Consider the following 14748-nt stretch of genomic DNA (forward strand, 5'->3'; position numbering starts at 1 on the left):
TTAGTCAATTAACACATGCTCATTGAGCAGCTGCTGTGTGCCTGCCAGTCACGAGGTTGGAGCCAGGGAGAGAGTGGTGAGGAAAATAAAGAGGACCCACCCTCTGGAGCTGTCCACTGACAGTGAACAAAATAAGTGAATTGCATGGTATGTTAGAAAGTGGTAAATTCTGGGGAGAAAAACAAAGCAGAGAAAGGTCTCTGCAGGGCAGGGCTAAATGGCTATTTTAAATAGGGTGGTAGGGAGGTCTCACTGAGAAGGTGACGTTTGAGCAAAGACCTGAAGGAGGTGAGGAAGGGAGACTTGCAGATGTCTGACAGAAAAGCATTCCAGGCAGAGGAGACTGCAGGTACAAAGACCCTGAGGTGGGACCCATGCCTGATAATGTTAGAGAATTTTAACAGTCTCCCTCCTTGCCATTTTCCTTCTCAAAACAGACAAGCACAAGTGCTGACCACCCCAGCGCTGCAGAAAGTGAGCCACATCGTTCCCCGTGCACCAGCCGCCAGTCTCTTTAACCTTGAATGCCTTTTTGGGTCTCACGTGTCACTGGGTGGCGAGTGAGCTGCCCTTACTTCAGAAGAACGGCATGGGGCGCGAGGGGGGGCCTTAGGTGGTGTCCGCCTCACCTACTACTGCCAAAAGTGGTCATGGGGTTATTTTTAAACTTGGGGAGGAAGTATTTATTGTTCCTGGGCTGAGGAGAGCAGGGCAGCCTGTGGGATTCTTCTTGGGGAGCAGTGCTGTGTCCTTTCCACCATGGTGAGTATCGAGGGCCCCCGGAGGTAAGTGATGCTGGGCGGTGAGGTGAAGACACCACCTACAAGCAAAGGACGAAAGGGGAGGGGGAGAAAGGCAGCTTTCTGGGGCCCCAGACCCTGGTGGAAAAAGCACTACTCGCTGTGTGCACACAGAGGAACCCCAATCAATGCCCCGATAAGCCACAAATAACAGCAGCTCCCAGGGACTCGCAAAAACAAAATAAGAGAGTTGGCTTTTTTATGGCTCGTCTACTGACCTCTCGGGGAATCAATAATGCCCAGGGCTTGCAAAATGGGATTGAACACTTTTAAGGATCAAATTGTAATTCTTTTCTCTTGTTCAGGCATTTGGGGAAAAGAATCTTTTTTGTTTTCACCTTTTGAACTTGCAAATTTAAAACCTTTCTCCCTATGTTTTTGGTTAGGTGCCCCTCTCCCGAAGCAGGAAGCCCCCAAATCAGGGTCAGTGTAGGACTGTGGTTAGGGGCACAGACTCTGGAGTCAGTCTACCCAAGTTCAATACCAGCTCTGCCTTTCTATGACTGTGTGACCTTGGGTACATGACCCAACCTCTCTGAGCCTCGGTTGCCTCCCCGTAAAATGGCGATGGTAATAATAGCATCCACTTGACAGAGCAGTTATGAGGATTAAATGCAATAACATATGCAGTGTTCAAGCGTTTGCTGTAACTCAAGTCAGAAGCGGGTGGGGAAATGTTAACTCGCTCTTCTCTGCTCTGTTTGCACGGTGCAAGGACAGAACATTTAGAGAGGAGATTTTGCTGCCATTTGGATCAAGAGAAAATTGAGGGGGACAGAGCAGTTGGGTTTTAACACCCTGAAAATGTGTCATTTCATCTCGCATTCCTCATGGTTTAGTGAGCCTGACTTTTTTTCGCCTCCAATCAATTCTCCTTCTGTGCATTACTGAACTTTTTGTGAAATGCGTCGAAACAAAAGCAGCTGGGTCCTGCTGGGGCTGATCCGAAGGCCTGGCCTCCATCCCTGGAGACAGACCTCTACCTCCCCTAGTTTGCAAAGGAGCTGCTGCAAGATCCACAGTCTTTTACCATCCACCAGAACTGGGGTGCTTTTGAGAAACCTTATTCCATGTCCTTTTATCTTTCCAGCATCGCCATTTTAAGATGAGTGTGGACACCATAGCCCCATTTCACAGATAAGCAGCTGAGGCTCACCCAGAGATGACACCTGACCTATCTTCTAATTCCCAGCCTCTGACTTTTTTTAATCGATGCTTTTTTACCCCCTAGTCACCTAAGAAAGCCAAGAAGAGAGCAGAGGGAGCCAATTCCAATGTGTTCTCCATGTTTGAACAGAGCCAGATCCAGGAATTTAAGGAGGTGGGTGCAGCTGTGGAATCATTCGCCTGGGTGGAGATTCCCACACGCTAGAAAGAGCCTTTCCCTCGTTCCATACTCCCCGCAAGGACCTCAGTTAGGTGGTCTTTATCTTCCCCCCAAACCCCAAATTCGGTCTGAATGTGTGTGTGAATGACTTAAAGAAATTAACTTTTGCTGCTCATCAAAGTAAAGCATATGTCTTGTTGAAAATGTAGGAAAGAATTTCAGAAATGCACAAAGAATAAAAATGACCTGACCTACAATTCTACTACCCAGAGATAATCAATTAACATTTTGGTATTCACCCTTCCAGGGATTTTTGTTATATTTTGGGTTGGCCAAAAGGTTCTTTCGTTTTCTTCCATAAGATCTTATGGAAAAACCCAAATGAACTTTTTGGCCAACCCAAAATATGTACACGTCTGTTAAACAAAGTACACTAATCAGTACCTGCTGTTTGTCTTTGAGCAATTCAGCACCAACATTTTCCATAATTTATTTAAACTGCTTCCTATGGTTGGATGTTATATACAGAATGTTGTACTATTATAAATAACACATCTTCGCTTGTATCTCTGGTTATTTCCTTGGGGTAAATTCCTAAAAGCAGAACAGCTGGATCGAAAGAACTTTTTAAAAAAGGAACTAAAACCAAGTATAACCACTGGTCCAAGTTGCCCTCCAGAAATGCTGTGATCATTCTGACTCCCATCAGCACCAAGAGGAGAAAGTGCCTTTCCTGCCACATCTCCATCAACATAGGGCGTTAATGTCTCAAAAATTATTTTTGTCGGGCTTCCCTGGTGGCTCAGTGGTTGAGAGTCCGCCTGCCGATGCAGGGGACACGGGTTCGTGCCCCGGTCCGGGAGGATCCCACATGCCGCGGAGCCGCTGGGCCCGTGAGCCATGGCCACTGAGCCTGCGCGTCCAGAGCCTGTGCTCCGCAACGGGAGAGGCCACAACAGTAAGAGGCCCGCGTACGGCAAAAAAAAAAAAAAAAAAAAAAATTATTTTTGTCAGTCTGAGAGATGTCTGAGAGTATCTTAGACTTTAATTTTTATAGTCCTCAGTTGTTGAATGCTAGCTGGGTCTGAAACCCTATCACAGTCTATGGGCATGTGCCTTAGTAAGCAAACCTAAGTACCAATTAGGCAAAATTAAGCCACTGCCGCAGACTCAGAAGGATAAACTGAATTAATTTTCCAGCAGTCCTGATGGCTCACACTGAGTCAGCCACATTCTCACCTGGCCCTTCAGAGGAAAATATGTTAAAGCTATGCCGGAGAGGACACTGTTTTATATAAAAGGGGAAACTGTTTGGGGCTTCCAATGGGACGTGAAGACTGGCCCGTGCTGTCCCCACCAACATTCAGATCACAGGAACGCATGGCCCATAAGCTACCAAGGAAAGAGGAATTCCTGGGATGACATATCATATCTGAACTTGAAATAGTCCCCTTCCATGGAGAAGACTACACCCTCCCTTCTCCCTCACTCTGTCCCAACCTCTGGAATGAGATCAGCTGCTGGGGGTATGACCTGGGGATGCAAATACTTTCAGGAACCAGTTGCTAAAAGAACTAAAAAAACACAGATATAATACATCATTTGTAAATTACCTGGGCGTTCACAAAGCTCTTAGAGTCTCCCTGGAGCCAGCTGGGAAAGACTACTGGCTCTGTTTTGCAGATAATGCGGGCTTTCGAGCTGGCGGGGACAGACTCCAGTTTTTAACTTAGTTTTTTTTTTTTTTTTTTCAATAACAGCTTTATAAAGATATAATTCACGTACCATGTCATCACCTTTTTAAACTGTACAATTCACTGGTTATTTAATATAGTCACAGAATTGTGCAACCATCATCACTGTCTAATTTTAGAACCTTTTCATCGCCCCCAAAAGAAACCTCATACCCATTAGCAGTCACTCCCGCCTCCCCAGCCCCTCCCGCCTCCCCAGCCCCTGACAACCACCGATCTATTTTCTGTCTCTATGGATTTGCCTGTTCTGGAAGCTTCATAGAGATGGAGTCATATCCTATGTGGCCTTTTGTGTCTGGCTTCTTTCAGCATCATGTTTCAAGGTTCATCCATGTTGTAGCATGTGTCAGAATTTCCTTCTTTTTATTGCTGAATGATATTCCATCATGGGGAGAGACCACATGTTGTTTATTCACTCATCAGTTGATGGACATGTGGGTTGTTTCCAGTTTGGGGCTGTTGTGAATAGTGCTGCTATGAACCTTCACCTACAGGTATCTGTGTGGACACGTGTTCTCATCTCTTGGGAATGCACTGAAGAGTAGAACTGCTGGGTCCTACAGTAACTCTAGGCCTAACATTTGGAGGAACTGCTAGACTGTTTCAGATCTTTGATTCTTAATCTAATGTCCTTCAATGTGCCTTGAAAATCCCAGAGTCCTACTGCCCCCAGCCCTCGGCATAACCTCGAGGGCTCCTCCCCCCAGTTTCTCTTGGGCTGACCAGACAACGGCCTCCCTTTCACAGGCCTTCACCATCATGGACCAGAACAGGGATGGCTTCATAGACAAGAACGATCTGAGGGACACCTTTGCTGCTCTTGGTACGTCGCCCCACCAACGCCTGCAGGAGGGTCTCCTTATCCCACTCCCGTGAGGGGCAGGAGATGGGGCCATCAAAAAGGTCAAGAGCTTGACATTTTCTACAGAAACAGCTCAACCAAGATTGGTCTTTAAGGCAAATTTCAGAGGATAGGAAAGAAGTGTTTTAGTCTTTGAGTGTCTTCACATGTGTTTTATTTTTCTTTCAAATTAATTTTTGTGTGAATTTGAACGCAATGGCAGTTTACAATAGAAAACTTGGAAAACTCAGAAAAGTATAAAGAGGAAACAACATTGGCCATTAGGCCACATTCCACTGTTAACATCTCAGCCTCTTTTTCTAGGCATCGTGTGTGTGTGTGTGTGTGTGTGTGTGTGTGTGTGCGCGCGCGCGCGCGCGCGCGCGCGCGCATGCGCATGTGTTTAATAGCTGGAATCATTCTATTCTGGATTCAACTTTTAAAATTTAACATCTCAGTAGGATGAGGATGAGTACATGGAGGTGTTTCAAAACATAAGTGTCGGGCTTCCCTGGTGGCGCAGTGGTTGAGAGTCTGCCTGCCGATGCAGGGGACACGGGTTCGTGCCCCGGTCTAGGAAGATCCCACATGCCGTGGAGCGGCTGGGCCCGTGAGCCATGGCCTCTGAGTCTGCGCGTCTGGAGCCTGTGCTCCGCGACGGGAGAGGCCACAACAGTGAGAGGCCCGCGTACCACACACACACACACACACACACACACACACACACACACAATATATATATATATATATATATATATATATATATAAGTGTCCAACCTGCCACCACTAACCACTCCTCCACTCCTGACCCCAGAACTCAGGGCCATGAACAGCTGTGCAGGTTGTGTAGTGAGCAGTTATACAGAGTACTATTCATATTTGTAGCCACTGTAGACTTTTACATTTAAAACATAAATTATCTTAAGAAGGGGTGGCTTTTTCTAACTTACACAAAGGTACTATATGGCCTGTGGCAGTGGCTAGAGCAGGTACATCAGAATCTCCAAGGCTGTATGGGTTATAGCAGGTATAATCTGAAAAAGTTCCCTCAGGTAATTCTGATGTCTCTCCCACCTCCAAGTAACAAGGGCTAATTTATAATATGAGCATTTCCCATTGAGTAAAATATTAAAACATCTGTATAAGTTGTTCCAGGTTCTGAAGGCACTATTTTTAAAAGTAACTAAACCCTCTTTGGGTTGTTTCCAGTTATGTGACTTTTATAAATAACACTTTTGAGAACATCTTCTCACGTGAATCTTTGGCCCCATCCACTCTATCTCTGATTATTTCTAGACTAGATTCCTTGAAGTAGGATTACAAGGGCAAATGCCAGTGTCCTGACAGCTGTTTCTGTCCCAGCTTGGAGTTGCTAAGTGTGTGTCTCCTGCCCTAGGGCGTGTGAATGTGAAAAATGAGGAAATTGATGAAATGCTCAAGGAGGCTCCAGGTCCAATTAACTTTACTGTGTTCCTACAGATGTTTGGGGAGAAACTTAAGGGTAAGTTCATGTGTATATCTGTGCATCTATGTGTGTATATGTATATCTGTGTATATGTGTCTCTCTGCATCTGTGTATGTCTGTCTGTCTTTATGTGTCTTCGTCTTTGGGCATCAATTAAAGCACTGGGAGAACATATTGGGGTTGGCACATGAAGGCAGAGTAACGTCAGGGGAAAGAAAAAACAATAAAAACAGCAGTTAACAGTGCTCCAAGGCTTACGCTGATCCAGACCTCATGCTAAGCACTTTAAATACATTACATGCATCATCTTATTTAATAGCATCTAGGAGGTAGTTTCTATTCTTATCCCAGTCTACAGATGGGGAACTGAGGCTCAGAGACGGAAAGTCTCTTGCCTGCAGCCACACAGCTACCAAATGCTGGAGTCAGGATTTGAATCCGAGTCTTTCTAAGTCTAGATCCATGCTTGACCTTGGGTTTCCTCAGAAATAACTGGATTCTCAGAACTTCCCTGGTAGCGCAGTGGTTAAGAACCTGCCTGCCAATGCAGGGGACACAGGTTCGATCCCTGGTCCGGGAAGATCCCACATGCTGCGGAGCAACTAAGCCCATGTGCCACAACCGCTGAGCCTGCACTCTAGAGCCCACAAGCCACAACTACTGAGCCCATGCTCCGCAACAAGAGAAGCCACCACAATGAGAAGCCTGTGCAACCGCAACAAAGAGTAGCTCGACACAACTAGAGAAAGCCCGCGCACGGCAACGAAGATCCAACGCAGACAAAAAGAAAGAAAGAAAGAACTGGATTCTCAGCCCACTCTTTCAAAACGCCAAGGCTCAGTGCTCAGGAGGCAACAGGACCTTTCCTCCTTACCAGAGGTTCCCAGCCACCCATGGCACATTTTAACCCCGTTTTCTGTTTCAGGGGCAGACCCCGAGGAGACCATTCTCAACGCATTCAAAGTGTTTGACCCTGAAGGCAAAGGGGTGCTCAGGGCTGATTAGTGAGTGGGATCTGTGGGGGAAGACCTGGGGTTCCTTGCTTTTCCCCCCCGCCCTCTCCGCACAGCCAGCTGCAATACCTGCTTTTCTCTCTCTGCAGCATACAGGAGATGCTGACCACGCAGGCGGAGAGGTTTTCCAAGGAGGAGGTAACAGGGCCCTTCAGACACTCTCTGCACCCCAGCTCCTGGCCTCACCCTTCTGGGGACTCCCTCTCCAGACTCTCTTATATAAAACACCCCTGACCCCACAATGAGAGAGAATCTGCTCTTGTTTACTAAGCGCTTATCTCATTTCACTCTGTCAATCACTCTGTGAGGTAGGGACTAGTATTATGGTCATTTTACAGATGGGGAAACTGAGGATCAGAGAAGCAAAGTCACTTTGCTTTGACCAAAAGGACAACACTAATGAGAAATGCTGGGGCCTGGATTCAAACCTAGGTCTGTCTGACTCCAGGTTCTGTCTTCCTCATAATGCATGGATACCTGGTGAGAGCATCAATTTCCTGATGAAGTGAAGGTGGAATGCAGGGTCACCGCATACAGTCGTGTAGGTTGCACACTGCACAATCTTCCTGGATGCCCTTAATAATATATACTGCAGAGTATTTATTTGTTGCAATAGTTTTCCAGCAGATGGCAATGAAGTGTCTTGTTATAATTTTTTAGAAATCAGAATACATGACTTTTTCTGGCAGGTGGCAGTAATGTGCCTGGAAGAAGGGGCACTATTGCTAATTCACCAAAGGCCCTGTATAAACAAGCAACTGCCTTGTCAACATTACTAATGAACCTTACTGAGTCTATTTAAAATAGTCCCTTATAGCCTCTCTGGCCTGATTCCATCAAGTTTCACATTTTACTAAAAATTTTATTTGGATTTCCCCCTCAAAACTCAAGCAGTTGAAAGAGCCTGCCTTTCAACTCTCACCAGGCTTTGGGACTCTGGACAAGCTCCTTAACCTCACTGTGCCTCAATTTCCTCATCTGTAAAGTGGGGACAATAATAGAATCTACTTCATAGTACACTGTGAGGATTAAATGAGTTCACATGTATAAAGTGCTGATATGTGATAAAGGCAATATAAATGTTATCTATCATTAACCCCAAATTTAAAAAAATAACTAGCCAATACTTTTTAAATATAGAAATTGCACATTTTTAAAAATTTAATTTCTAGTTTCCCTCAAAGAAACAAATTCCTCAAAGAGTCTGACCTCCTTGCCCATGTGGACACATTGGCTGGCCCTGAGCAGTTGCGACCTCTGTAGACGGACTAGTCTCCATTTAGCCACAGTCCCCACCAGGCCCACCTTGCTCCCCTACATAACCTGCCCGCCCCTTTGCACACTTGAGGTTGCGATCCCTTCTTTCCCCGTCGCAGGTTGGTTCCCGGGAACATCCCTGCAGGATGGCCCTTGGGGTTGGCACCTGTGGAAGAGCTACAAAGGGCAAGGAAGCAAGAGGGCACGGAGGGAGATGCCACTGCAACCCATGTCCTCCACGTCCCCCAGCTGCCTCTCCACTCGGGCCGCCCTGCACACAGCCCTCCCCCCTCCCCTGCCCCTCCCCATGTCTTCAGCATGTCTTGCTGGTTCGTTGCAGATCGAACAGATGTTTGCTGCCTTCCCCCCTGATGTGACTGGCAACTTGGACTATAAGAACCTGGTGCACATCATCACCCACGGAGAAGAGAAGGACTAAGGGAGGGGACTGCCTTTGGGTGGGTGGATGGGGGGCGTCCCTGCCCTCCTCTCACTTTGCCCAGCAACGCCACCACCCCCGCCCCTGGCCTGTTGGCTGTGTGGTTGCCTCACTTATCTACCTCCATCTTCTTCGCAGCCTGGGTGCCTTAGAGATACCACGTGGCCACACAGCCGGCAGATGGAAATCCATCCAGAGGCCATGTTCAAATAAACAGGAGGTTGTGTATTTGTTTATGGTGTGTCCTTGAGTATGGAAGACCCTTTGCTAGTTCCCATGAAGGTGGTGTATGAGCTAGTGATGGCCCGGCTTTCATTATTATTGAATCTTAGTGACTCTGTAAGATAGACCTTCAGGGACTTCCCTGGTGGTCCAGTGGTTAAGACTCCACGCTTCCACTGCAGGGCCACGGGTTCCATCCCTGGCTGGGGAACTAAGATCCTGCAGGCCACACAGCGTGGCCAGGAAAAAAAAAAATAGACCTTCACAGCCACTCAGGACTATTTCTATGAAAGTCCACATTTTACTGGAATGCTAACTAGAGGACCACAACCCTTTCTTTCAAAGAGTTTGAGCACTGGTAGAGCCTAGCTTCCCTGGCGTACTTTCCTTTAGGATGCCACTGGAATGCTTCTCCCATAGATGTGTTTAGGCCCCAGGATAAGTTAAGAAGAAGAGGCCTCACGTGCACACTAAAAATATGGCTCATTTGGCCAAAAAATCACATCCATTAATTGTAAGAGTTTAATTTCTAATTTCAGATAAAGTAGAAGTAGTCTGTATTTCTCTCCTGGCAAATTGGGGGAGGGACACAGACATATATAGATAATGACTTCGGACCCTGCCTGGGGTCTAGGAACTAGGCCTAGGTGTGAGTTGACTCCTGATTTTGAGTGACCAAAATCATTGTTGAAACACTGAGGTCTGTTTTGGCTGCAAGAATCCCAACTTAGGAGACAAATGAGTTCACATAACTGAGAAGTCCGAGGGCTTCAGGCATAGCTGCATCCAGGAGCTCAAACAGTACCAACAGAACCTGAGGAGGCCTCTCCACTGCTCTGCTTTCTTTCATGTTGCTCTGCTCTCAGTGGTGACAGAATGGTCACCAGCAGTTCTTAGCTCTTGTCTATCCCCACAGCAATCCTAGTGGAAAGAGGGCACCTCCCTCTCTCCCAGCTCCACACAAATCCCAGAACAGGGCCTATGGGATACCTGAACCAACCCTGAAACAGGTGTAGTGCTCTGACTGGCAGACTTGCTCACGTGATTAACCCTTGCGCTGGGGTTGAAACCAGCCCCTTCCAAACCACATGACCTGAGGGTGGGAGGGGCCGTTCCCCAAAGGGAAATCCAAATGCCTTTTAGGAAGAAAGGGGAGTAGATGCCGGGCACTCTACGTTTTCAAGAGAACCCCAAGAACCCAGGACGCAGCCAAAGCGAATGATGTGATGGAAACAAAGGGCAGAAACTGGGGGTGGGAGTGGCAGCTAGGGTCAACCAGGGGGTATGAGGGGGTCCAGGTGGTTGAAGGAGCCAGAACTGGAGCGAGTCTTCAAGGTTCAAGGACACCACCAGAGCCCCCAGAGGAGGAGCTCAGGGTCAGCTCCAATGACATCACCTGCTGGGAAGGGGCATCCCTTTCAAAGCCAACAGCAAGCTGGGAAGGCGGGGACTCAGGGGCCCCCCACGCCATGATAACCCATCCTGATCCAAACCCTACAACAACCCATATCCCCCACATCCAGAACCTGTGACCTGGGGCTCCTACAGAGACACAGCCAGGCCCAGGAGAGTCCCCAGCTCAGAGCACTCAAGTGGAGTTTGTGTTTCTGGGCAAGACACCCTGGACACAGGTCCACAGTGACACACTCGTCCACACCACACACACACACACACACACACACACACACACACACACACACACACAGAGCCTCCAAGGCTCCTGGTTCCCACCCATGAGCGTCTGCCGCACCCCATGTGGCTCTAGGACGTGAAATCAGTATTTTGGCTCCCAGCCATGGCGACCTCACACCACTCTTGCCCCCTTGCTGGCTTTGGAACTCGACCCTCCTGCTCCTCTACCCCATCCTGGGGTGGCTCCAGCACCCCAGTCTCTTAGTAATGAGTGTGAAGAGGCACCAGGGTTACAGAACAAGACATTTACTCTCTCTGGTTATGGTACAAACATGGTCATGTCCACCTCAGACCGTTAGCTTCTTCTTGGGCCTCAGATCGTCCCGCTTCTCAGGCGCGCTGTCCACATGTAAATCCCTGCTCCTAGGCTCTCTTGCGGTGCAGCGGCTGAGCACCATTTGCTGAAGGCTGCTGTGGCCCAGGGGCTGGTCCACTGTGTCAAAGATGGGACTCATGTGAGGAGTTTGGAAATCAAACCCAGCACAGCAGGGGGTGGGCTTCCTTCCCAGGGACAGTGCCTCTCTGCCCTGTTCAAGGATATCCAAGCCTGGTTTGGTGTCCCTCCATAGTGTTGGGGGTTGGGGTGTAAAAATTCTCAAAGTCCAGGGAGGGGGAGGACAGGCAGAGATGTACTGCTCAGGGGTGGCCAGACAATAACTGTTTTTTTCTCCAAGATGAGGATGTAAAGATGAGTTTGGTTTAGTATCAAGGAGATAGGGTCACCATGTGCAGTTGCTTAGGATGTAGATTGCACAAAGACCTGTTTCTACAGGGCTGAAATCCAGCCCCCCACTTGATAGCCAAGCCATGTCTACCCATCAGGGGCTCTTTTTCCTAATTAATCTGCCCAGAGGAGGTTGCCTCTTCTAATTCACACATACAAGCCATAGAGGCTAGTGGGCTAAGAGAACCTAATGTTTATCAACATTCCCTTGAACAGAAATGAAGACATCATCTGTACATTCCTGACCTTGTGAGGACCGTGTTCTCAACAGCTGTGCCCTGCCACCCTCCTTCTTCAAGAATTCAAAGGGCCAAGGGAAGCTGTGCTAAGGTGGCTGACATCAGCCCCAGGTTTCATTCCTGCTAAGTCTCAGGTGCCTTGAATAAATCAAACAGGAGGTGTGTGTACGCCTGTGCACCTGTGCACGAGCGCCTGTTGGCCGTCCCCTCCCTCCATCCTTGGCACACCTGCACACTTGAAACGTTGCTCACAGAAGAGGGGCAGCTTTTAAAAAAACAAATTTTTTCCTCTGATTACTCAAGTCATGCAAGGTCATTTTAAAAGAAAATTCTAAGCAATACAGAATTAACTTAGAAATGCAAAGTTCTCTGCAAACCACCACCCAGAAATACCCACTGTAAGTCAGCAGTATACATCCTCTTCATTTTTATATGTATCATCAGGATAACTTCCTCCTTCCCTTCCTCCCCCTCCTCCTCCTTCCTTCTCTCTCTCTCCCTCTCTCTTTGTTATAAATCAGGTTGTGAAGGGCTGTCCTGCATACTGCACGATTTTTAGCAGCATCCCTGGCCACTAGATGCCATATATACATGTCAGTTCATGTTGGCCCACTGCATTCCTTTTAGTGGCTGCATAGTATTCCATGGCATGCATGGGTGAATTATAACTTATTTAACCAATCTCTAACGGGTGAGCATTTCAGTCATTTCCAGTTCAATCACCCTCCTACTTCCATCTTTAACCCTTGAATAAGTTTTTCTTTGAAGGACCAATCCCCACAAGCGAGATTACAGACTCGACGTGTGTATCTGAAACCGTGGGTAATCATTAGTCAACCCCATAATTCACCTGTAACCTGCCTTCACTAAGCAAGGTCGTTTTAATTATTGCTACAAAAGACTTGCTTGTCCTCCAAGCAGCATGTAGCCTACTAAACAATGTGTTTGCCTGGGTTGTTTTCCAGGAGCTTGGATTCAGCTATGTCTAGTTCCAGGTGAGCTGGTTAGCACTGGAAGGAACCTCCAATCCTCTCACTGGGCACGTGCGAATGTCACTGGATGACCTCTTGAACGTGCAGAGGCCCACAGCTTAGTTACACCGGCACAGAACCCCGATTACCGCACCGTTTTCCAATTGGTTTTCCTCACACTCCCCACGCCTCGGACCACCCTGCTTCTTTATGCTTTATCCCATAAATACCAGAGCCCCTTGCTTTCGGGGAGGCAGATTTTGGAGCTTTGTTCTCCCATCTCATCTCCTCGCTTCGCTGCCTTATGAATAACCCCCCCTCTCAGCTGCAACCCTCCACGTCTCAGCGTTTGGCTTGCAGCGTAGCGCAAAAACCGAACCTGGCTCAATAACACAACCATTTCTCAGGCTTCCCGAACGTGTTGCCAACCTGCCCTCCAAAAGCCATGTGGGGCCGATTATATCCCCACCTTCGGAGCGGAGGGCAGACCCCCCACGAGGGGGAGTATCATGAGCTTCGTCCACCAAAAGCAAAGAAGATCAATGCGCAGGCGCCCGCAGGGCCACAGTTCAGCTCTGGCGTGAACCGTCTCGGGCGCTTCAACCACGGGGCTGGGGGACGTGGATGGGGCTGCGGAAAGGAGGTCACAGATGGAGGAGCGAGCCTCAAGAGCATAGGGTGAGGGTGGGAGCCAGGATCAGGGAATCTCCTGTGCCCATAACTTGACAACCTGGAAATTTTGCACATTTTAAGGTTCATGAAACGGTCACAAAGTTGTTGCAATTTTTTTAAAGTACCCAGGATAACTAAACTTCAGAATCTGTGGCTGAGTCATTGCGCGGTAGAGAGAAGTCCGGGAAGAAAGAACTCACCTTCTTCCAACCTGTCGCTAACAGGGTCAGCCCCGAGCACTGGGGGTATGACCTTGATGGGCTCTGCAGGCTTGAGGAGGGCAGAGTCGCCCCAGAAGGGGTTGATGAAGGGTGGCGGGACGCCCGTCTTTGCCACTTCCGTTTCCATGATCCGCTTGTAGGATTCTAACAGCAGCAGGTCGTTGGTCTTCTTTTCAATGATGGCTGGAAAAAAATAAGCAGAACCAAGAGGGCTGCCGGGAGACCGGAGTCCCGGGGGGGAGCTAGAGGTTGCGCCCCCTGCTGGAGATGAATGGTAGCAACAGGAAGTGGAGCAGGTCATGAGCTCCTATAAGGACAAGGCTTTCTCTTGGGTCACATCACACGTTCCCTAGAGGGCACAATTTGGTTCTTGAGAAGCAAAAATAATGTGACTCTTTAATATATAAAGTACAGATATACATACATACATATGCATACATACGTAAACAGTTATATGGTATATGAACAGTGTTAAAATTCCACGAGGCGGAGCAGTTGGGAAAAGAATGTCTAAAAAGGCTCCTTAGGGCTTCCCTGGTGGCACAGTGGTTGAGAATCCTCCTGCCAAGGCAGGGGACACGGGTTCGAGCCCTGGTCTGGGAAGATCCCACATGCCGCAGAGCAACTAAGTCTGTACAGCACAACTACTGAGCCTGAACTCTAGAGCCTGCGAGCCACAACTACTGAGCCCACACACCACAACTACTGACACCTGCACACCTAGAGCCAGTGCTCTGCAACAAGAGAAGCCACAGTAATGAGAAGCCCGCACACTAGAACGAAGAGTAGCCCCTGTTCTCTGCAACTAGAGAAAGCCCGCGTGCAGCAACAAAGACCTAACACAGCCAAAAAAAAATAAATTTATTGAAAAAAATGTTTTTAATTAAATTTTTAAAAAATAAAAAGGATCCTTAGGGGACAATAATGAAAAGAAGACTGAGTAACACTGGGTTACACTAACAATTGGGAGCCCTGGGCAAGCTCTGCCTTAAACTATGAATTTTTTCCTCAGTGCTGTCTCTGAGTTTGAGGGAGCTGCCCTTCCCACCGTGTTTCATAGCCTCATGGAGTCACCAGAATAATTCATTCATTCCACAAATTATTATTGGAT

The 14748-nt window shown here is 47.9% G+C and overlaps 2 protein-coding genes across 3 annotated transcripts in view; one reads left to right on the top strand and one right to left on the bottom strand.

Moving 5' to 3' along the window:
* Nucleotides 1–534: 534 nt before the first annotated feature.
* On the top strand, nt 535–9124 carry MYL2 (myosin light chain 2). Of its 2 annotated transcripts, XM_059039626.2 has the most exons (8): nt 655–762; nt 2032–2121; nt 4629–4704; nt 6119–6223; nt 7113–7191; nt 7290–7338; nt 8798–8915; nt 9035–9124. In XM_059039626.2, exons 1-7 carry the CDS (start codon nt 760–762, stop codon nt 8894–8896), a joined length of 501 nt encoding a protein of 166 aa, XP_058895609.1. In that variant the 5' UTR covers nt 655–759; the 3' UTR covers nt 8897–8915; nt 9035–9124. The 2 variants fall into 2 exon arrangements, with proteins under 2 accessions (XP_058895608.1, XP_058895609.1); XM_059039625.2 differs by having other exon boundaries at nt 535–762; nt 8798–9124.
* A 1973-nt stretch (nt 9125–11097) lies between these two features.
* The window catches only part of CCDC63 (coiled-coil domain containing 63), a 30037-nt gene continuing 26386 nt past the window's right edge, over nt 11098–14748 (bottom strand). Inside the window, exons 9-10 of the mRNA XM_059039580.2 lie at nt 13617–13820; nt 11098–11243 (exon numbers count right to left, since the gene is read on the bottom strand). Of these exons, the coding sequence (XP_058895563.2) occupies nt 11098–11243; nt 13617–13820 (350 nt within the window). The remainder of the gene's footprint in view (nt 11244–13616; nt 13821–14748) is intronic.

This window comes from Kogia breviceps, chromosome 15, assembly GCF_026419965.1.
Source record: "Kogia breviceps isolate mKogBre1 chromosome 15, mKogBre1 haplotype 1, whole genome shotgun sequence".
Classification (NCBI taxonomy): domain Eukaryota; kingdom Metazoa; phylum Chordata; class Mammalia; order Artiodactyla; family Physeteridae; genus Kogia; species Kogia breviceps.